Raw genomic sequence first — 21,925 nt, 5'->3', positions numbered from 1 at the left:
CAAAAAAACAAACATTTTTTGTTACTTACAAAATGATGGATGGCTGAAATTCAGTGTAATACAAGCACTAGTTCTGATGGATGATGACGAAAACGGTCCTCCCTCTATCGCATAAGCAGTGGTAAGCTTATTATTGTGTTATAAATACTATAATAATAATAATAATAATAATAATAATAATAATAATAATAATAATAATAATAATAATAATAATAATAATAAAGACATTAACCGAATGTGAACATTTAGGTAAAAAAAACCAACAGAAAAATAGATGAGGAATAAATAAATGAAACAGACCATTTTATTCTGGCCTGTTTCTATGAAATCCTATGAAATCAGATTTTATCTATGAAATCAGATAAAAACAAAACTTGTTACAAAAATGATTCAGACAAAATTCAGTTCAGAATGCAGAAGATCATCTTTGACTCCATTTAGCTGCGACAAGGAGACGAACAGAGACACCTGCTGGTGAACGGCAGACTACAGTCACCGCAGTGTGAGACAACGAATGGATTTCTTCATTAAAATCAAACGAATCAATCCTTTGAATTAAGGCAGGGTTACTGTTATATGAGGTTTTAACGTGTTCCAATTTTTAAGGCGGCACATTCTGGCTAACATACAGGCTGCACGATTTAACATACAATAAAACTGGGATTAAAAAAAACGTTATCGCTTGTCATATAAAACAACTGAATGTAGTTGCATTATATGATACAAGTTATTTGAGCAAAATGTATAACTGCTGCCGCTAGTTTGAAGGAGCTGTGTGCCAAGAGACAACAGGGAAGAGGTGTGCTCTGCTGGGGACTGCAGCTCCAAACCAGATCATGAGCTGGCCTTAAACCACCAATTTCTCTCTAAACCAAAAATTTATCAAACATGCATTTCTGAGTCAAAGCAACACTCTGGGTATGTTTTTGATGAGGGAATAACACCATGCCATGATATAATGCTCACAAATTTGTTATTTTGCGTAATACACCCCAACACATGTCAAGAATCCTTCAAAACAGTCATTGTTAATTCTGGTATCACGTCAATGGAAGTAATTTAGGTAATCCTAATTAATTTAAAACAAGAAAAGATAGATTTGATGTCAAACAGTTTGGGGGGAAAATACCTTTTATAAAGTTTATTCAAATATCTAGTTTCTACTATCAGTGAGGAGTAGCTTTTGTCAGTGGCTGTTTGTGACACAGAATCAAATCTGGTCCCTTAACGTGGAATCTCCAATGCAAAGAAGAAAATATGGCCCCTATCTAAAAAAAAAAAAAAAACTGCTTAGGGCCACGTTCAACTTTGAGGCGGCTCTGATTTCAATCAAAATTTCTTTATAGTTAGACGGAGAAATGACTTCTTCTAACAGTCTGGGTCACTGACTTCAAGCTGTCTCTAGAAGACGTTTTCGGATGGACTTTGTTTACATTGCATCTACTTGACCTGCGCAGTTTTACGTAACGCTCTCTACGTCGCTGACGTCATGACGCCACCAGTGTCGGCGGCATTTTGAAACAAACACGGACGTTGTATGTTTTGTATATTTAGAAAAAAAGTTTGGATTTACTGAACATGGTAGGATGTAACCCCGTGAGTTTCACCTTATTGATTTTCGTGTTTCTGTTTAATTCTGCATTTTTTTTTATATTTTATGTTTATGACAAAGAACATCGGTCCGTGCTAACTGACGCCGCTCTTTAGTCAACTTTTCTCGATTTATAATGTAACGTGACTTTGCGCGGACACTGTTAGCCGTTTGCTTGCGGTTTTCTGTGTATTGAAGCGGGTGTATAATTGTCATGTTTCGGCCTGTGTTGCTTCCTCCTGCAGGGAGAGGTCCGGGCAGACAGAGGAGCTGCTGGACAGCTCTCAGAGGCCGCCGAGTCGGAGCTGGTGGAGCAATGTGAGGAGCAGTTTGCTCAACTGGAGAAGGTAAACCATCTTTCCGCTCCATGAAACTTTAGAGCAAAGAAACAAATAATAAATATTGATGTCATGTTTGTCTGCAGCTGCAGAATGAAATCATACTGTGTGAACCAGACATCTGTGAGAATCACCAGGAACAGGTCAGATGGTTAAAGGTTTTCATCTTCTGCGTTCATCCTTGTATTTCTATGAAAACGAGACATTTCTGTAAATTTTTGAGGTCATTTGCTGCTTTGAAACACCTCAGTCAAATAATTAGGTTGTTAACTGGATTGTACAATAATGACTGCTTTGCATTTTGAAGGTATGACACTTCCCTTTGTTTATTTATTGTTTTTATTTTTTAGCCACACTGCACGCCATGCAAAGCTATTCCAGATTTCACTCAATAAATTGTGTATTAAATAAATTAACATAGTTACACACTTACTCATTTTACTCACACAAACAAAAGCATAACTTCGCTCGCCTTTTTGCACGTAATGTGTGCAAACTGAGGATTGTAGTCTTGCTTCTGTGCAGCAGGTCTCCCTTTAGCTTTTTTAGAGGGAAAAACTGGAATGAAGGTCACAAATTTCCAGTTCCCAGATGATGACTTTTCCCTCTCTGTACCAGAACTTGTTAATGCAAAGATTCTTTTTAGTTTGTCACCTATTTTGCACTTTGCCGCTGTATCTGTTTATGTGACTGAATGATTTATTGTGGTGGTGCCTAAAGCTGGTCCTTGGGACTCACTGTCCTGCATATTTCAGATCAGTCTTTGGTCCAACAAACGTTCATTCTGTCAGTTGTTCTGATAATTAATCAGACAAACTTTCTGCAGATTTTTCACGTAACCAAGGAAACCTTTTTTATGCAATATTAGAAATGCATTAAAGATGCAAAAATCAATTTCTTAAAAAAAATGTATAGCCTAAAAAGCAGCAACAAAGCATTTCTTTACTGTAGGCTTGATTATCATCAGTAGCAAAGCCTGCATCTAAATAAATACTTCTGCCATCAACAGGTGAAGAGCTCAGCACTTCCTGCTTGACTTAACATCAGTACAGGGTAGAGATAGTGTGTTGATTGATTTTTGGATTACCCTTGAATAGCAAAAGGTAAATCAGGTGAAGATAAAACTATGTCACTTGTTTTGATTAGCACATATTTACAGACTAAGAAGGTTTTTTTAAACCTTAAATGCAAAATGTATATTTTTCACAATTGTGGCTCAGTTACTGCTCTGAATATGTTCTTTAAACAGATTTGAGTCTAATCGATTACTAAATTAGCTGACAGTGATTAATCTGATTAATCGTTTCGACTCCAATGCACCAAAGGGGTGGTATGATGGAAAAAATATTTCAGCTCTGTTAAAATTGCAACTTTTAAAACCTTGCTTGTAACTTCACAATTGGTACAAGTTCATTCTTGCCTGGTTCTTCAGTTGATTTGTATGTTGTTGCTTTCAGGTTTGTTTATTTAACTTGACTTTTTATTTTTATTTTATTTTACTGTGTATTTTCACATGTAACAGTCAGTAAACAGACTGGCGGCTACAGACGCTGAACTGAAGCTGTGGATGTCCATGCAGCCGAGCTGTAAGTCCTCACTTCTCCCACTGCAATGAAACCATTGCATCATTCTACTATTTACAGCCCGAATGTTAATATTAATATCACACGCCACAGTCTCATAGATATCCTACATCTTGTATTGCTGTCAAATTTTTGTTGAGTTTGTCATATAAGGAAAATAAAACGGGTAACGATGTCAAATTTGACTGAGTTTAAATGTTGTTGTTGACTGAATTTTTTCTTTTAACCTCCTCCACAGCGTTTGCGGCTAACGCAGAAATTTTACTTCATGCAGGAAAAGATGAGGTGTGTCCATGTGTGAAACAAAAATTCCTTAGAAAGCATAAAACATTCCCCCTGCCTCCCACTTTTCTCAAAACATGTCCCATGTGTTGTCCTCTGCAGATGCTCAAGCTTTGCTCCGAACTGGAGATGGTCGTTTCTTGTTGTGAAGCAAAGAGAGACAAACTGAGAGAGACTAAAGAGCTGTGCGTGACCTTTCCATTACCCGGCAAAGCTTTCCTTCACTACTTTCTGCTTCATCAGAGCACATAAATGTTTCCCAGGACTGAATGGACGAGACCTTTCTGTGACTTCGCACTTTGTGTTTCGCCTCGTGCTTTACAGAGAGCAGAAATGGCTGGAGGAGAAGAAGCAGGTGCTATTAGCTGCCAATGATCATATCGAACGACTTCGGGTGGAAAAGGAGAAATATTCACAGCACAAGTGAGTGCGATGGCAATGTGACGCCAAATGAAAAGAGGCATTGGAGGTTCCCACTCGGCCTGGAAAGTATACGGAACCTGATTTATTCCTGGTCTGGATAGGTGTGGGGGAAAAGATATGTTTCATTCCAGGAGTATTCCCTATTTAATAGTATAAATTAAATAGGGATCCTTCTATCACTCCACTAATCTTTCTCTATGTGAAATTTTAGTTTAAAGTGCAAAATGTAAAGGAAGGTCTGGTGAAATTAAGCATTTATGGATTACTGCAGTGATTCTCTGGTTATATTTATGTTCCTCCAGCATCCTTCTGGAGACAAAGGCCAAAATCCAGAAAATGAAGACCTATCAGGAACAGCTGATGGAGTCGCTGGGAGACATTCTGGAGAAACATGTCCCTCTCCCTCAGGACGAGTCTATTGCCAGCAAAAAGAAGAAGGTGGGTTAACCTGCCGCAGTGTGGATAATAAAGTGTTTGTTTTATATATTCCATTTTTTAAAATGTAGTTTTTATTTTCAGAACATTCCCCTGGAGTTAAGTGAGGACCTTGTTTCCCTCAGTAAAATTCTTGAGGTGGGTGTGCGATGTCGTTCTGTTTTAACATTGACATGTTAAAACGGTTAATATTTCAATAGTTTCCTTCTTTTTTTGTTAGCAAAATTTGAGTTAATTGCAAACAAAATCAATATTGTGAATATGTAATTATTTTTTTCCTAATACTAATTGCATTCCTGTTGTTTTACTTTGCAAGATAATGTAAGCTATAGCTGTTTGCTGTTTCAGGCGGTCATAAAAATAGCTCAGACAGTGAAAATAAGTAGGGGTGCACCGATTTATCGGCCGGCCGATTTATTGGTGCCGATTTCCTTAATTTTGGAAGATCGGTGATTGGCTGATGTTTACATGTGAAGCCAATCTTATCCACCAATGTTATCAACCTTGGCAAAGGTCTAAAAATCAACCACTGTGCTTTTCTTTTCTCCCGTGGGAGAGGTTTGACTGACAAACCGGCCGACTAGGTCATATCTGCACATTTACAGTTAACAATCGTCACCCCGTTGTTGCCAGTTCAGCAACTTTCTTGATAAATTCAGCAACATTTCAGACAAAAAACTGGCATCGGCCAAAATCGTAATCGGTAATTAGGCTTTTTAAAAGATCGATAATCGGCGATTGGCCAGAAAACTGCAATCAGTGCACCCATAAAAATAAGTAATTGCATCAACATGAGCTACAACATGTAGCTTCCTTTCTGGTTTAGCTATATCGGTTCTAGTGCTAAACTAGTGCGAGTGTTTGCTTAGCATCAGTTCTGTTTTCACTGCCACAAACTATTACTGTGGCACTGATAAACCACTACCAAAGAAAGCTTTGGTAGCTGGAGGCGCAGTCAAACTGTAGTCAGTGCCATACGTAAAATTCTTTGGTTAGTTGCACTTTTGTTCTGCTTTTATTAAAGACAAAAACAACGAAAACGCAAAGCTTCAATGTTATGAAAAGGTTTTCATTTTCTTTTTCAATCCCCTCCTGTGTTACATTACTATTAAAGTAATTAACAACGTGAAACAAAGGCTTATCAAGGTTTTATTTTCTCTCAAGTCTTTAGTCTTTGCTTTAGCCCTAAGAGTGTAAGAATGAGAATAAACATTTAGTTAAAATCACTCATTAAGCTGCAACCTGGAGGTTTTTGGTAACCGTTATGAAGCTCTTTGTTCAGTGCATGGCCTGTTTTTACTTGGCATGTTTGTTCCATAACAGTCTAAGAAAACCCAAATACCTCTCTATGTCGACACCTGCAGGTTCTTATGGACAAAGTCATGAACACGCCGCACGACCCTTACGTTACGATCGATCACACGTTCTGGCCACCGTACGTGGAGATGCTGCTTCGACACGGGATCGCAGTGAGACACCAGGAGAACAACTTCAAGATTCGTCTGGAGACCTTCTTCTAATTGACTGATTTTCAAAGCAGTCAGTGTCTTTCATTTGTGTGTATTTGAGCCCTGCAGTTCTTTGACAGCCGTCTAAAGAACCGAGTCAAGAGAGTCACTTTTTGTAAATATGTATTAGTTATACAACTCATTTCTGTTTGTGTTGATTTAGTTCTTATTGCAATTATAAGATATTCTGCATTTCATGGGCTATTTTGATAAGTCTGAGATTTTAAAGTTCTTGAAATGTTTGTGATCTTAGCAGATGTTTTATTGCTGTTCACCGAGCAATAAAATAAAACAGGATCTTCACTTGTTATTTTGGCATAAAAGTTGGTAAAGTTCAATTTAATTCAAACCATCAGTCACCTAATTCTAATAAACGTTTTGTCTGTACTTTATTAATATGTGTTTCTGAATGTTTTTGCTTCTTTAATAAATACATTTTATGTGCCTTGCTTGATTACTTTGTTGATGTGTGTATATATAAATTTGAAAGACTACACTGAAGGTAATTTCCAAGAAGCATTTTTAGTCTTACTTATACTTCCAAGATAAAAAAAAGCAGCAAATCAAATGTATTCCTCAAATGATACTAAATACTGATGCTTTATATAATAATTTTATGCATTATAGTACTCACTTGAGTCAAAAACCAACTATAAAGGCTTTTACTCTTATAACATTTTAGATTCCTTTTCTCCTGGTAGCGTTATCTATCAAGGTAAGTGAGTTAATGGCAACTGCTTTACTTAAAGGTGATTGATCTAAAACTGATTTGCTGATCATTTATTTTAAAACACTAAAGTTGATTTCCAAATAAAAATATGTAGTATGTGTTTTTATTCGTACGTTCAGATAATTCTCAATAGTAATTATAATTACTTCCCAGAATTGTATTTTACTAAACATGTAAATATAGTGGAGTATAAGATGTTTACCTTAGTGTCAAGAATCAACGGAACAGACAGTTGCTAACTTGTACAAATTGTTATTTACTGTAATAATTTAGAAACCATGTAAACGTTTTTAAAAATTTAAAGCCTAGTAATGAAAACATACGCCACTCTAAACACTGCGTCAGATGACGTCAGAACGCTCATCCAATCCGATGCATCCGCCTCGTCAGCTTTAGGATTCCAGTGGGCGGAGAGGAGATTCCGGTTCCGGGTGTCTTCATTTCCCAGTCGGAGGTTTTCAGACCTCCGATTATGATATTTTACCATAAAACTTCTCTTCACTGACGACTGATTAAAATAGCGATTGCTTCACTGAAACAAGCCCCGCCGAAGCAGCGAACATGACGACCCGCTCGGAGAGAGAGAAGGCCCAGAAACTTAACGAGCAGCACCAGGCCATCCTGTCCAAAATGCTGAGGGAGGAAGACAACAAGTACTGCGCCGACTGCGAAGCGAAAGGTGCGGCGTTCACTGCGCACAGTGTTTTATTGGTTTTGTGTAAAATGTGTAGTCTTTTAAATCTATCGGCAGAGAAATAGCAGCACCGCCTTACCGTTGTGTTGCTCTTCTAAGCTAAACGGCTCAAACTGGTCAGCTGACATTTCTTCCCCCTAAGCTAAACTAAGTTGCTAAGCAGCGAGCTAACTTCTGTAAATCTACCTAAGCTCCCCCGGTGCTTCCCTACACCCTCCGCTTTAATGAACACCGACTCATCCTCCCTGGAAAGCCCTGGCTTGTTTTCGTGTTGGGACACATTTTTAAAGCTTTCCGTTCTGGCAGCTCAACATGATCGAACATGTTGGTGTCGTTCCTCTGGAAACGTCTCACGTTATCACTGTTTTCCGCCCTCAACAGGTCCAAGATGGGCATCCTGGAATCTGGGAGTTTTCATCTGCATCCGGTGTGCAGGCATCCACAGGAACCTGGGAGTACACATATCCAGAGTGAAATCAGTCAACCTGGACCAATGGACCTCAGAACAGATCCAGGTACTGTTTCCTGTCTTTGACTGAGGTTAGCAAAGCTTTCAAACGCATCGGAGGAGGATCATCTCAAAGAGCCTTTAAATGATACCAGGATTTATAACATGAAATTCTGGGGAAATTTATGGTCAATTAATTTATATTGAAACGTGATGAATTTAAGACATTGCCATAAAACATTAAAAGATTATCCTCAATATGACTTAGCTTTTTATAGTGGTTCGACATATTTATGTATTGATTTCTAACATTCGTATTAATAATGAAAGAGGTTACATTAGTTTCAAGAGGATGCGATATTAGTTCTGTAAAAACTGGAATATTCAGACCTTGACTAAAAAGGCATTCATTCATTTTCAAAAAAAAAAAAAAACAACTAAATTCTTAACAATAAATTAAGTACTTCCATTTTTTGTGTGTGGAATCTACACTTTGCATCAGCTAAGTTCTTATGTATTTTTCTCTTTGCTGGAGCAAAATCTTCAGAAACAAACTCACTTAAAGTGTTCGCCCTGCTTCTAATTATCTTGTCTGTAAGCTGCCTATTCATGTTGCAGTGATGCAATGTTTAGCATTTAATTATTGTTTTCATTTTTGATGTGCCGACTCAAAACAATAAATAAATGCTGAACACCAAAACTTTGATTTTGAAATTTGATGTGTTGTTAACTGACCCAAGCCTAGTTCAGACACAATTGGCATGATTTGCACAAACAGTTTGTGATTTGTTATTAGAGGTATGTCACCATTTTGACTAGATGGTATTTTTCCTATTTTATTTTTCAATTATTTTCTGTTTTCCAAAATTAAACAAAAAAACAACTTTATATTGGTTAAATAAAATATGTAAGCTATTAGGAATATCAACCAGCAACCAATCTTTGTAAAATATAGCTACTAGATATATTTAAAAAAAATACAATATCATGTTGTTTAGCCTCTAATTAAAAACTCTAATTGTAGTTATGGGAATCTGACATGCCTGCCACAGAAATTTGTTGTTTGTTGTGTCATTTGAAATGAAAGTAGCAAAGAAAGCACTGAACTGAACAGCAGCTGAAATCTGATCCCAGCGAAGAATTCAAACATGGATGTGAACATGAGTTCACATCCAAAACTACTGGATGTGAATTCAGGATAATCTACAGACAGAAAAAAACTGCATCTGCCCCTATCAAATGTTATTATTATTATTATCAGACTTAATATAGTTAAAACAAATGATTATAATCCTGAATTGTGGACTTATAGTTTCAAACTAAGTTCCATCATCTTGCGTATTTAAGCTGTGCTTTACAGAAATACGAAGGAGGCAGGGAAGCCTAATAACAATAACTGTTTTCTCAGTTACTGTTTGAACATTCTGAGATGTCATCATTGACAAATATGTGCTGTCCATTAGTTTGCCATTTACTAACCACAAATAAACTTCTAAGACACAAGAATGGTCATGTGCTGTAATTTTGTATTGAACCCTTTCAATAAATATCTTTTAATCTCCACAGTAAAGCAACACATTGCATCATAAATCTTTGTAGTTTCTAACCCTTCATTTATCATTTTAAATTTCCTCCTCATTGCCAGTTTTTAACGCAGCCAGAAAACACTTGGTGAAACTTTTAAGCTACCCAACTTCAGGCTTTTTAATATAGACGGAGAAATATAGTTGGAGAAAAAGAAGAAAAAAAAGCCCCACATCGACAAAGCTCTGCCAAACAAACTAGATGCAAAACTGCTGCTTGTACTTTCAGACATGGTGGAGCAGCAGAGACTCTGCTTCAAACGTTCCTCTGATGACTTTGATTTTACATCACTGTGCTCATCTGCTGGAGTCTTATTTGATTGCTGACTTTACACCTTTTTATTTCCCCCTTTTCTTCCCCCCAGAGCATACAGGAAATGGGTAACACCAAGGCCAGGCAGTTTTATGAAGCCAACCTTCCAGACAGCTTCAGAAGACCTCAGACAGACCAGTATCTTTTTGCCGTCGGCTGACACAGAAGCCCAACGTTCCCATGCTCTCTTATGGTGTCTGTGCTCTGCATCTTTGTTGCTCAGTTTCCTCCTTAACTGCTTCCCTCAGAGCAGTTGAATTCTTCATCAGGGATAAATACGAGAAGAAGAAATACTACAACAAGAATGCAATCATTAGAAGCAGTGTATGTATTAAGCATCCATATAAAGCCCTCCCTACACAAACATTGGCACCTTTTGGTAAAGATGTGTAAAAAGCCTTAAGATTATGTTTATCTTTTTTTGCAGCACAATAATCTCACTCTGAAGTTTTAAAGAAACTATTTTGAACAAAATTGTTGGTCCCACAATTGATGAAGTTGCCAAAAAGCCAATATAAAATAAATACAACAGAATAATTTTTCAAATGTATATTACATTTTTTTACTTTATGAGCAGACTATGCACAACCTTAAAAAGTCTAAAATTAATATCTACAATTAAGACCTTAAAAAGTCTTAAATTCACTAAAATAATGCATGTTGGCCTTAAATTCGTTAAACACAGGTCTTAAATTTTGTTGTGGCACAACAATTTTATCTCGTATGTAGCTTTTTTTTCTCGTGGGCCTTTTCTGTCAAGCAAAAGTTTGAGTCGTGTGGCGACATCTTCATTACGTTCTGTGGCTCACAGTGGTTGAGACTCCGATAGCTAGCTACTAATATATCCTTTCTAGTTAGCTATGGGACACAATCAAGACAAAGAGTTTGAACATTTTTAACTTTCTTAAGTTAAAAATGTTCACGTCTACATTGATTCCCATGTGACGGGCCCTTTAAGCGCAAATTTATTCGTTCATTTTCGCCACCGTCTCTCTCCAGTTGCCAACCCATGAGAGGCTAAGTTGATGCTCTGCAAAAATGCTCTTAATATTAACACTATGGGGGTTAATACTGAAGAGAGCCACATGCAGTGTGATGAGAAGCGCACTACATATGCCACCCAGATATTTCACATTTGACTATATAGACACAGAAGTCAACATAGTCACTCCTAAAAATGGAGAAAAACAACAGAACTTAAGAGGTTGAATCAAGAAAGTTGCCTGAATCTGTAGAGTAATGATTAAAAGTTTAATACTGCTAAAACTTTGACCTCCCATAGTGAGGAGGATGGTGAAGGAGGTGAAATAAAAACTTCACAAGTCTCTGGAGAACAAAATAGAGAGGCATCTTAGGGGGCGTTGTCACATGGTTGCCGTAGCGAGAGTTCGTCTTGAGCCCGTTTTACGCGTCTTATCAGAGAAGGCTGAAGATAAAAGTGGTTTCAGTTGTTCAGTATTTTTTGTGTCTGTGTCGTCAGCCGAAAGATAGCAAGAAGGAGAAGGAGCCGGACAGAGGGAACAAGGTGTCTTCTTACACCAAGGTGAGTCTGGAGCACACATAAACTGAGCCATTTGAGTTGTTTTCTGCTTTTGCTGCCTTTTAAGTTTTGCTTTAAAATATATTTTGCTCTCAGAGTGAAGAGTCCAGGCCAGCTCCCAAAATAAGTCCTGCAAAGTCTTCAGAGCCCCCTGTGAACCTACTAGGCCTTGGTGAGTGTAAAATGTGCAAACTCAAATATTATTAGTTAGAAATGTAGGTTTAAAAACATGTCAATCTGCATTATTTCCTGTTTTATTTTCATTTTGCTTGTCATACATGCATTGGGACTGTAGTTGAACCACTGCAGGAATATCTTGTATTTACAGTTGAGCTTAGTAAAAGTGTTAGTTTTTGGCCGTAGTGGCCGGTCACAGGGGAAGGGGAACATGCCACGGTGTTGCCTAACGGTTGCCGTTTACCCCGTCTGTGGTAGATTCAATTTTCACACTTTGTTTTGATCGAGCCGATGAGTCAGAGAGAAAACTTCCTCTGCCAAACCCGATCGGAACAGATACGCCGCTTTAGCCGGCATCATTTGCATTAATCTGATATATTCTGATTCCTCTTATGATGCAGCGAAAGACTTTTAACTTCCAGCTAGACTTTATTCCTGCTGCTTTACACCGGAGCGGCTGAATGCTGGTTGGTATGTTTGTGTTCAGAAGAGGAAGTGCTAAAGCTGCTGACGCCAGGCCTCTAACTTCTTGTTTCGATTAAAAACCCTGATGCAAGTTTAGAGTTTCACATGAGCTCAGTTTCAAATGCAACAAAAGGCAAGACAGATTGGTAGCAGTGACCTGGTTAGGCTAAATAAGAAAACACAAGAGGCCTGCATCATGAAGAAGGTTCAACATTTAACATTGAAGGTGGGGTTTTGGGGTGTCTGAAAAGCCTGCTCTCAGGTGGGGAAATGAACTCGGATCTTTCTAGCTATTAGAAATGTGCATAATTATGCAAAATGGTCAGAGGAGGAACAAGGGAACCAATCATATTAAAGAAGGAAAGGGGTGTTCCCTGAAAGGAAGCAAACGTTGAGTAACTGTGCAAAATAATAGACTTGCAGAGAAATCACCAAAAAATAGAGGGATTGAGTCTGACTTTTTACACCTGGAATTAAAATCCATCCGGAGTGACCAGATCTCTGAGTGACCAGATCTCATTTACTTGCTTTTCGCCAATAGGGTCTTCATTTAGTGGGCTTTCAGTAACACCAGCAGCAGATTCTCTGACGTTTTTGTAAAATCAGATGCTTAAAACCGAGCGCGATATTGTGAGCTGCAATTTGCAGCAGTATATCAAATTGCACTCAACATGATAATGTCAATATGGGCTACATTGTAACAGCAAAAGTTTGCTTTGATGCAATATTTGATAGGTTGTATTTCATAATAGGTGTTGTGCCCTGTGACTCTGTATGCCAAAACTATTTATGGATACTAAAGTTCACCAAGCGTGGCGTTAAAGTCCTGGCAGTGGAAGACAAAGAGAAGAATGAGGGAAAACTTGAGTTAGTTGTAGGTCAGGAAAAAATTTGAAAGTGTAGAAGAATGTGGCAATGATGATGAGATTTGTCGTTTAAAAAAATAATAATTAGTTGAACAATTTTGATGTTTCTTTTTGCTTTGGGTTCACTGCTAACATAGACCACAGCTACTGTGAAAATATAAATGATATCTTTCTGAGCAACATGGTTTTATTTAAGCGGTTGTTTGTGGATAGTACTTGCTGCTATGAAACAACTTAGTTTCTCTAAGAGACTAAAATCCAAATGCCCTACTAAGACAGTTTCTGCTGCATTAAACAACAATTACAGCCTGGTTAAAAACCAGCCCCATGTTCTACACTTTGCTTCATACAGAGGGCTTGGGCTCTCTGCTGTTGAGAAATGATTGTTTGCTGGAGGCGCGGACTCTTTTTGAGGTTTTAAAGTTTGCGTAATTGCTAACGTTTGTCCGTAATGTATGTGATGCGCCAGTTTGACGCTAAGAAGTTTACTGGAAATTGCCTGCTCTGTATACAACTGTAAATATTTCCCTACAGCCAAGGCAGCTGTAGCAGCCTTTGGTGAGCCAGCTGATCAGCAGCAGGTGGGGGAGAGAATGACACACATCTCTGTGCTCCTTACAACTCCTGCGACTTCAGCACTTTCTCTGCTACATCAGAAAATGAAACATTTTCATTTTTCGGTCCGTCCTTAGCCCACGCAGTGTTATTTTTCTTCGGTGCTTCTTTTCTAACCACACCGATTGGTCTGAGGTTGGCATCTCGATGTGCATCGACCTCCTAAACCTCTCCGCAAACACGAACTGCTGTGAATCAGGTTAGGCTTCAGCCCCGAGTTGCCATGGTGACAAACAAACCAGCTTTGTCATGCTGAAAATCCCTGAACCTGAAGTTGCCTCAATAAGCCTCTAATCCTGCCGTGTATTACAGATCTGTGATCGCACACAGACCAGCATCAAATTCAAACAGGAACACGTCGTCCGCGTTGGTTTCCTCATGCCTCTGTCTCGTGCTGAACCATCTGCTATCAAGCCGATATCTGTGTAAACGTGAATTCACTTGTTGTTGTTGGTTTTTTTTTTCCAATTGAGTGATGGGATATTGTCAGATATCATTCCAGTCTTCTTGTTATGCTCCATTTCTGATGAATACAGGCAGAATGAAGCGAAGAAGCAGAAGGCTTTTCACTGAGACGAGGAGGAATGCTGCTCCCTCTGTCGAGGCTGTATTCCCCCTGTAAAACCAGTTTGCTTTCCGTTCTGCCACAGACACGCCCGCCGCTGCAGCATCAGCTAACAATGGTAGCACAAGCACAAACCAGAACAATGACCTGGATATATTTGGCCCCATGGTGTCCAACCCTCTGCCGTCATCCACATCTGCAGCTCAGTTTTCTCAGGTAAAAACGCCCGATCCAGTCGTGACTCAGCAGCAGCAGCAGCAATGGTTTCCTGCTGGTCAAACTGAAAATAAATGTGTTGGGGAAAAAAAATGGTAACTATTGATATTGGTTGAAAAAAAATAAAAGAGCAAAATTTCACTCTTCATTAAACAGTCGATGAAGACTTTAATGGTGAATTTTCTTATTAGAAGTCCACATATTGGTTAAGGTTCAGATAAACAATTCAATTAAAAGATGCTATTAACTCTTCCACTTATTATCTTGTAATCTATTTGATGCAGATGTTATGGGACCATATTTTCTGCATGTAGAAAATGATCTCATCCATTATCTCATGGATGAGATTATTTAGCCTGTTAGTGAAAAGACATGCGCGTTCAATCAGAGATACATTCAGACTTTTAACGTCACTGATGATACAACACACAACTTCTATGAAGTTTTTGAAAGAACATATGATGTTTAAAATAACTGTAGATTTATTGTAATTCAGTATATTCAAATATACACATAATTGTCCCCATAACAAGTTATACTCATTCATATAATATTAGTAGTAAGTAATTAGCTTCAGGGATGATTCTGGTTGGATGTTTACCACTTTTTTTTTTGCAGGGATTCCAACTCAGTTAAACAGGTAGTTACTAGTAAACACTATTCATCAATCCCAAATGCTCATCTGGTTTTGGAACGGATAAAGCAGGATGAAGGATATGGCTCAGTTCTTCTAAACTATAGTGTGGCCAAAGGTCTGATAAAAATATATATATATTTATATATTCATGACATTTTATGGCTCAAATGTCATTATTTGGTTTTGAGTGGTGGTTTTTTAACAGGAAATGTTTTGTGTTTGTTTCAGTGCATTGCATGCTTTAAGTGAACTCTGTAGAAAGAATGCTTTTATTTTTTTTATCAATAAAAACAAAATGCATTTATAGATTTTTATTTTTAATACCGGCTTTCTGTCGTCCTTCCAGGGGAGCTCCGGTACCACGGCCAGCACTCCGACACAAGCTCCGGCTGCAGGCTGCGTGGGGGGCGGAGCCAGCTCAGGGTCAGGGCAGGCCGACCTGGACCTGTTCAGCGACAGCAGTAGCGCCGCTAAAGCCGAGGACGGGACCAAGAAGCCGCTGTCCAAGGACTCGATTCTGTCGCTGTATGGAACAAACAGCATGTCCCAGCAAGTCCCTGCTGGTGAGAACCAACAGGCCAAAATAAACATATTGTTTTTTTATGACTGAAATTTCCCCAGCAATAGTAGTCAGGACATATGGGGACATTCACTGGTGATGGCTAAGAAAATCACGGTTAGATGCAAACAGTTAGTCAACTTACGACTAATTGTTACTTAATAATTCATTAAATTAACATTAGTTCCAGTCGATTAATAACATCTGCTTAGGCCTTCTTTCAGTGTTGTAGTTTCACCTTCATCCAGGAGAGGGCCCCACTGGTCATCCTTAAGCGAAGCCAGTTCATACAGAAACAAATATGGTGGAGCCATACCAGAACGGGAAAGAGTCTCTTGTGGATTGCAAATTGCACTTTATGCGATTCTGTTTTGAAATGTAAACTCTGGACAAACTCCTTAAGTTTCACTTCAATAGTGCAGGATGGAGCAGCGTTGACTTCTCAACCAAAAACTGATGAGCTACAAAGTCGAGGATGCGGTTTTAAGAAAATGGCCGCTTATTAATTAATCATTAGGCAATCATAAGATCAGTCAACTTTATATTAACTTCTTAATTGATGACTTGCAAACCTGCTGTGAACTTTTCAACTTTTCTTTTGAATGAAAGTCTGAAGGTTTTTTTTTTTTTTTATAAATGTTAAACTTCCTCAACCGTCTTGTTCTCTTTATTTTTTTCTTTCCCCCTCGTCAGCCGGGATGTTCATGGGCCCCTCTCAGATGCAGTTTCCTGTTCAGGCCACCCCGGGTTATCAGGCCTTTCCAGGCATGGGAGCAGCTGTGCCGCCCACCACCGTCATGGGTGCGATGATGGCCCAGAGCGGGGCGGCCATGATGGGGCCCAATCCCGCCATGATGGTGGGCATGACGATGCCGAACGGCTTCATGGGAAACGCACCCGCCACCGGAATGATGGGCATGGCTCCCAGGATGATGGGACCTCAGGGTGCGCCGATGCCTGCAGGCATGATGCCCGCTCAGGGGATGTACGCCATCCAGCCGGGACAGCAGGCTCAGTGGAACATGGGTCAGGTACGGCCACCGCTAAAATTAAACTGGAGTCTGTTTAACTTTTTTTTTTTCTTTTTTTTTAACCTTTTTCATTGAAAAAACGTCTGTGTTTACAAATACAAAGAGAAAAAACAAAGGAATAGAACACATAATATGAGAAAAGTATGCCAAAGGTGTAGGCCTTTACAGTAAATATATACAAGTACAGAAACAAAAAAAAGTAGAACATATTACAGACATGACAAATTAGAAACATTTGGTGGAACAGTTGGACAAATGTAGTTCAATTTCCATAACCAAAGCTATGATAAACAGTGAAGATGATGAAAATGTACATTTGGGAATATGATAGTTAATACAGGTAGAGGACATTTGTTTTCTTCCAGCATTAGTATTAGTACCTTTACCAAGAAAATCAAAGATAATCCTTGAGGAAAATTGCGTGCCAACATTACAAATTAGCTAATGACAGGTGGAACTTGCCTCATATGCCCACACTGCCACTCAGTAACCACTAGGTGGCAGCACTTCTACAACTTCAGAATTTTTTTTTCTGTAAATTTTATTTTTCAAACTATTTGGAATACTGAAACTTTAAGGTAAAACACCCAGAGTACAATAAAAGTGTTTTGTTTTTATTATTATATAGGCAAACTGCTGCACATAGAAATGCACAAAAGAAATGTAAAGAAAGCTTTTCATCACACTTTAGAGATGATTAGCATGTATTCTGGTTAAAAAAGAACTCTGAATCACTGCTGCATTTTTAGTGAAGTTGGGAAACAATGAAATGTGGAAACCCTGGTAAACCTAGTAAATGATGTGTGAAAAAGCATTTCTTGATTCATTGCCCAGCCTGTTTCATTTTGTTTGTCTTTGGTTTTCTTTTGTTTTTTTTTTGTTTTTTTTACTACTTTTGTTTTTTTGCTACTTCATCATGGGAAAAGGGCTTTCAAGCCTAACCTTTCTAAATATTCAGCTATTTAATAGCTGGCTAAGAATCTGTGTACTTAAGGAAGTTGTAGTTTGCGAGACCAGGTTTAAATTTTAAGTTGACAAAATTACAATTAATTTGCTTTATCTGTAAGGGGAAACAAATTATTACAATATGTTTTAGACTTAATGAGGGTATTAAATTTAAATCATTTTGGTGTGAGATCCTGCTCTCGGCAGCATAGTGATGGTGAGCAATTAAATGTTCTTTAATTTCTTAAATTAGATATGCTGACATTTGTAGAAACCTTCCATCTCATTCCCTTTAAACTATATGCACTCTGAACAAACTACACAGCTAATGTACAAAAAGAAAGAAATCTGTTTGATTGTGCCAGAAAACTGAAGATGTTCAGATGTTTGGCAGAATAATAAACCGCAAATATGCAGCGCCAATGTTTCTGCACATTCCAGCACAAAGGGAAAATGTCAAACATCGCCCTGTCAGCATAACCAATGATTTTCACCAGCAGTTATTTTATCATGTGAATTTTACCCTGCAAATAAAAAACTCAAACTAAAGGTTAGATTTTTCCAACTTTTTGAAGCGTGGGATGAACTCATTCGAAAGTTTTTCCACACATCTTTTAACGGGGGTCACGGTAAACTTGCCCGCATCTGAATTAAACATGTTGCTGAATCTGGACACAGCTGGACCGGCGCCGGTTCCGTCCCATGTTCCTCCTGACCGCCCCTCCGTGTCTTCCCCAGGTGAACCAGCAGATGTCAGGGATGACTCTGAACGGCGCCGGGGGCCAGATGGCCTTCGGTCAGCCTCCTTCAGCCATGGGCGGTTGGGCTGCCGCCGCCGGATCCGGTCAGACTCTGAGCACGCAGCTATGGAAGTGAGCCTTGGAGTGGGTCGGGGGGAGGGGGTCGGGCGGAGGAGGAGTCAAGGTCCCAGAAAGCGCAAATGATCATTTGTGCTTCTCTGGACCTCGCTATGAACTGATGCCCCTTTCCATCACGGACCAGCCTTCAGAACACGACAATTGTATCTTTCTTTTTTTGTTTCCCTCTTTCTCCCTTTCTGTCTCTCTTTCTCTCTATTGTGTGAGTGAATTGGGAGAAATACAGGATTCCACGATTGGCAGTTTCTGCCTCCTAACTTTTTATTTTCCTTTTTTGGAAAAAAGAATAAAAATCATCAACAACAACAAAATATAAGGAAACAGTCCCAACATTGACATATCAGTAAAGCTGCAGGACCAGTTACACAAGCTTTTATTGTATCTCTGTATCAATATCAGATTATAGAACATTTAAATAATTAGTATTTAAAGGGAGGAGATGACTATCAAGGCAGTCAGTGCGGCTCCCAGATGTACAGCGCTGTATAACCTTCTTTTAAAGTACCTGTGGTTCCCCTATAAAATTAAACTGATAAAGCTGATTGAACTTGTGCGTCTTCTGTGACTAAAGGTTTGATCTAAACCATTAAGAAATTATTTAAAGAAGTTGTCCAACTTTTAGAAGTGACTCATTTTAATGTAACATGGCACTTTGGTTTACCCCTTGCAGCTATAATATCTTTAATCTTTTTGATTGTTCCACAAATGCATTTGTAAGGTCAGACACTGATGTTGGACGGGGAAACTTGCCTTCTGGGTCTCTGCTCTGATTAATGCCAAAGGGGATACGTTGGCAGCATTGTGCATAAAAGCATTCAAATGTTCATGGCATATTTTGAGAATTTTGAACATAAGTTACATTATGAACAAAAAGTCTCCCGAACTTGCAAAAGATTTGGATACATCATGCAGACACAGTGGTGGCGTTTTCTATGAGGGTGTGCACTTACTGACTGCCAAGTGTGTCGATCATTTGCAAGTAGATTTACTGTTGGAGCTGTGAATTTAGTATTTAGTTCAGTCTGTTTAAGTGGTGAACTTTGAACATAAATTAATTGAACTGCACTTCAAACACAGATCAAACACTCATTCATGCCTTTATAAATCTTGCTTTGTTCACTGGTAAACACTCTCGCAGTCTCCCGGCTGTTCCTACAAAGCATGGAGCAGGAAATTGTCTGAAAATATTATTCTTGGCTGATATTAACATTTGTTTGATCGGAAACATGTAAGTGTGTCAAAAAAAAAAAAAAAGATAAATGCTTTTTCACAGAGGTGTAACGTAAGACTTTGACACATAATTTCTTTAACTTAAGCCATGCGGTAAATGTTAGTTATAAGGTTATATATCAGGAATATACTTTAGAGTTATCAGACTCTGTCTTAGGCATACATGGATCAATTCTGTCTGTGAGGTTTCCAGCATCATCTACTAAACTCACCCTGAAGTCACTGCTTTACAGGAGCACTGTTTCACTGAAGAAATCTGCACTGGATTTAGCATCTCTCAGCGAAACTGTTTGGCATCGTCATCCGTCATAAGCGAAAGGATTTGAGACGCTTTGTGGGTTCTTCCGAATGCGTGGGATGCAGAACTTCTCATGTTATCCAAGGACTGAAAACTGAGCTAGAAGCATCTGAGGAGCAAAGATTACTTCATATGTTTCTCTATTTGGGGGGGGGAAGCGATGCTCTGCTGCAGTTAGGAAAAAAAGACGAAAAAAAATCATTGAATTTGTGTTTCTTAACTTTTCAGGGTATAGAATGTGGAAAGTAGGCTGCAGCTTTGTCTGATGAATCACTTCATTTGAATTACTCTTTGGACTCTTTTGTTGCTTAATATGGAACAGCCTTTTCACAATGTACACCGTTGGAAGAACCCAGGATGTTTTCATGTTTAAACATTGTTATGGTTGCGAAGCCAAATATACCCCAGCATAGAAACAGTATCCACTACAGGGAGGGAGCTTTTCCATGAAACAATGTGCCCTGTACCGATACAAAGATGGTTCAAGGAGACCAACAATGACTTTGACACGTTGGCAAACCCTGCAACTTCCCAGGTCAACCTACCGTCTGTGGGAAGTAACAGAGAAGTTCCTTTCCATCCCATCAATAACGTACACATGAAAAGTGTCTGGTACTGACTGTTTCTAACAATCTGCAACCGACTAATTTGGTAGCAGGATTCTTCAGATAACGGTTGGCTTGTGTAAAACTGATTTATTGTATCTTTTGGAGAGTCAACAGAAAAGATCAGTGTTCTCCAGAACATTTCCCATCTCTGGAATGAGGAGCTTTAGGACCTGATGGTATTTGTTTGAGGGGAAAAGGTCAGTGGGAAGAAAGCACATGACATGTTTATCCAGGAAATGATTCAGCCAAGATGTTTTTGTCTGTCAGAGATGTTGAACCCCCCGGCAGGCAGTACACGCTATCGACTTTGATGTCAAGCACTTAAAACTGCACAGTGATTTTAATTCACGGAAAAATCCTTTAATCCTTTTTCAGATTATCATTCTACATCATAGAGCTACAGTAAGTAACTTTTACAAAAAAATTTATTTTACATATTTGTTAAATAATGACTATCTTGTGACAGTAGAATAAGAGACGATCAAACATCTAACTCTTTTGCCTTCTTTATCTGAACAAATGCACCGCTCCGTTAGAAACAACCAATCAGAGTCATGGGGAGGGTCTTGGCGCAATTAATCACCCTTGTGTACCAGCCGCTCTGTGCTACGCTACAACTTCTCCCCTACCATGAATGCTCAGGCTAGTTAGCATGGTCCCCATTGACGGCGGATAGATGGTTATCCTGGAACGGTAAGCTCTTTCTCAGCCATTTGCATATTAAGCAGCGTGTACATGAAGTTGATTGACAGCACTAAGACCATACTCCTGACTCGGCTTGCTTTTCACTGGGAGGAGGAGGAGATGTTTTTTCTGTCTCTTATTGTCGGGACGTCGTGACATATGCAAACAAATCTCCTCACATAAACTGGAACGTTTGCATATTAAATTGAGCAATAATTTCTCCTCATTGACAAAATGTGCTTGCTCAAATTAATACTTTTCCGTTTTACTTGTGTTTGATTTAGTGAGCTTAGAATAAAGTGAAATGATGTCTGAGCAAGTTCAAAATGACGGACATTTCAGCTACTGGCCTCCAGATGGCAGTGTTGTGATGTCGGAAACATTCAGCTGGGTTTGTTCTGGAAATAGATCCAGACTGCAAACCCCACAGCGCTCAGTAAACAGTACAGATAATTATCATGCACACTGAATGTTTACACATTCAGTGTGCATTTTGTGTGTTGGGGATTTCCTGCTGCACACCATCCAGTTAAAATCCCAGATTGCGGTCACCTTACATTGGTTTCTTGGTCATTTAGCAGGACTTGCAGTGCCAAAACATTCTCAATTCATTACGTTGGTTTATCTTAAAGACTTTATTGTGAAAGTGACACATTGATCAAGTAAAAACTATTTTTAAAAAT

General features: G+C 38.8%; 2 protein-coding genes across 3 annotated transcripts; both read left to right on the top strand.

The window, feature by feature from the left end:
* Window positions 1–1,310: 1,310 nt before the first annotated feature.
* On the top strand, window positions 1,311–6,614 carry cenpk (centromere protein K). Of its 2 annotated transcripts, none has more exons than XM_008409783.2 (10): window positions 1,311–1,581; window positions 1,837–1,938; window positions 2,016–2,072; window positions 3,452–3,515; window positions 3,751–3,797; window positions 3,897–3,979; window positions 4,119–4,217; window positions 4,520–4,655; window positions 4,737–4,790; window positions 6,017–6,614. In XM_008409783.2, the coding sequence occupies exons 1-10, from the start codon at window positions 1,579–1,581 to the stop codon at window positions 6,170–6,172; spliced, it is 801 nt and encodes a 266-aa protein (XP_008408005.1). In that variant the 5' UTR covers window positions 1,311–1,578; the 3' UTR covers window positions 6,173–6,614. The 2 variants fall into 2 exon arrangements, with proteins under 2 accessions (XP_008408005.1, XP_008408001.1); XM_008409779.3 differs by having other exon boundaries at window positions 1,311–1,596.
* A 677-nt stretch (window positions 6,615–7,291) lies between these two features.
* On the top strand, window positions 7,292–18,964 carry LOC103465175 (stromal membrane-associated protein 1-like). Its single transcript, XM_008409796.3, has 10 exons — window positions 7,292–7,569; window positions 7,966–8,099; window positions 9,981–10,066; window positions 10,177–10,252; window positions 11,409–11,471; window positions 11,565–11,640; window positions 14,242–14,372; window positions 15,356–15,572; window positions 16,262–16,599; window positions 18,283–18,964. The coding sequence occupies exons 1-10, from the start codon at window positions 7,452–7,454 to the stop codon at window positions 18,418–18,420; spliced, it is 1,377 nt and encodes a 458-aa protein (XP_008408018.1). The 5' UTR covers window positions 7,292–7,451; the 3' UTR covers window positions 18,421–18,964.
* Window positions 18,965–21,925: the final 2,961 nt, after the last annotated feature.

The sequence above is a fragment of the Poecilia reticulata genome, chromosome 1 (genome assembly GCF_904066995.2).
Source record: "Poecilia reticulata chromosome 1, P_reticulata-male-v2, whole genome shotgun sequence".
NCBI classification, from domain to species: domain Eukaryota; kingdom Metazoa; phylum Chordata; class Actinopteri; order Cyprinodontiformes; family Poeciliidae; genus Poecilia; species Poecilia reticulata.
The sequence above is the reverse complement of the archived record's forward strand: the minus strand, read 5'-3'. Positions and strand labels throughout refer to the sequence as shown.

Excerpts from the sequence above, each read along its gene's own strand:
- cenpk (XM_008409779.3), top strand. Across the intron at positions 3,980-4,118 it reads CTGAGAGAGACTAAAGAGCT|AGAGCAGAAATGGCTGGAGG; the intron begins GTGCGTGACCTT and ends CGTGCTTTACAG. Across the intron at positions 4,656-4,736 it reads TTGCCAGCAAAAAGAAGAAG|AACATTCCCCTGGAGTTAAG; the intron begins GTGGGTTAACCT and ends TTTTATTTTCAG.
- LOC103465175 (XM_008409796.3), top strand. The coding sequence starts at position 7,452 with ATGACGACCCGCTCGGAGAGAGAGAAGGCCCAGAAACTTAACGAGCAG. Across the intron at positions 8,100-9,980 it reads GGACCTCAGAACAGATCCAG|AGCATACAGGAAATGGGTAA; the intron begins GTACTGTTTCCT and ends TCTTCCCCCCAG. Across the intron at positions 11,641-14,241 it reads TGTGAACCTACTAGGCCTTG|ACACGCCCGCCGCTGCAGCA; the intron begins GTGAGTGTAAAA and ends GTTCTGCCACAG.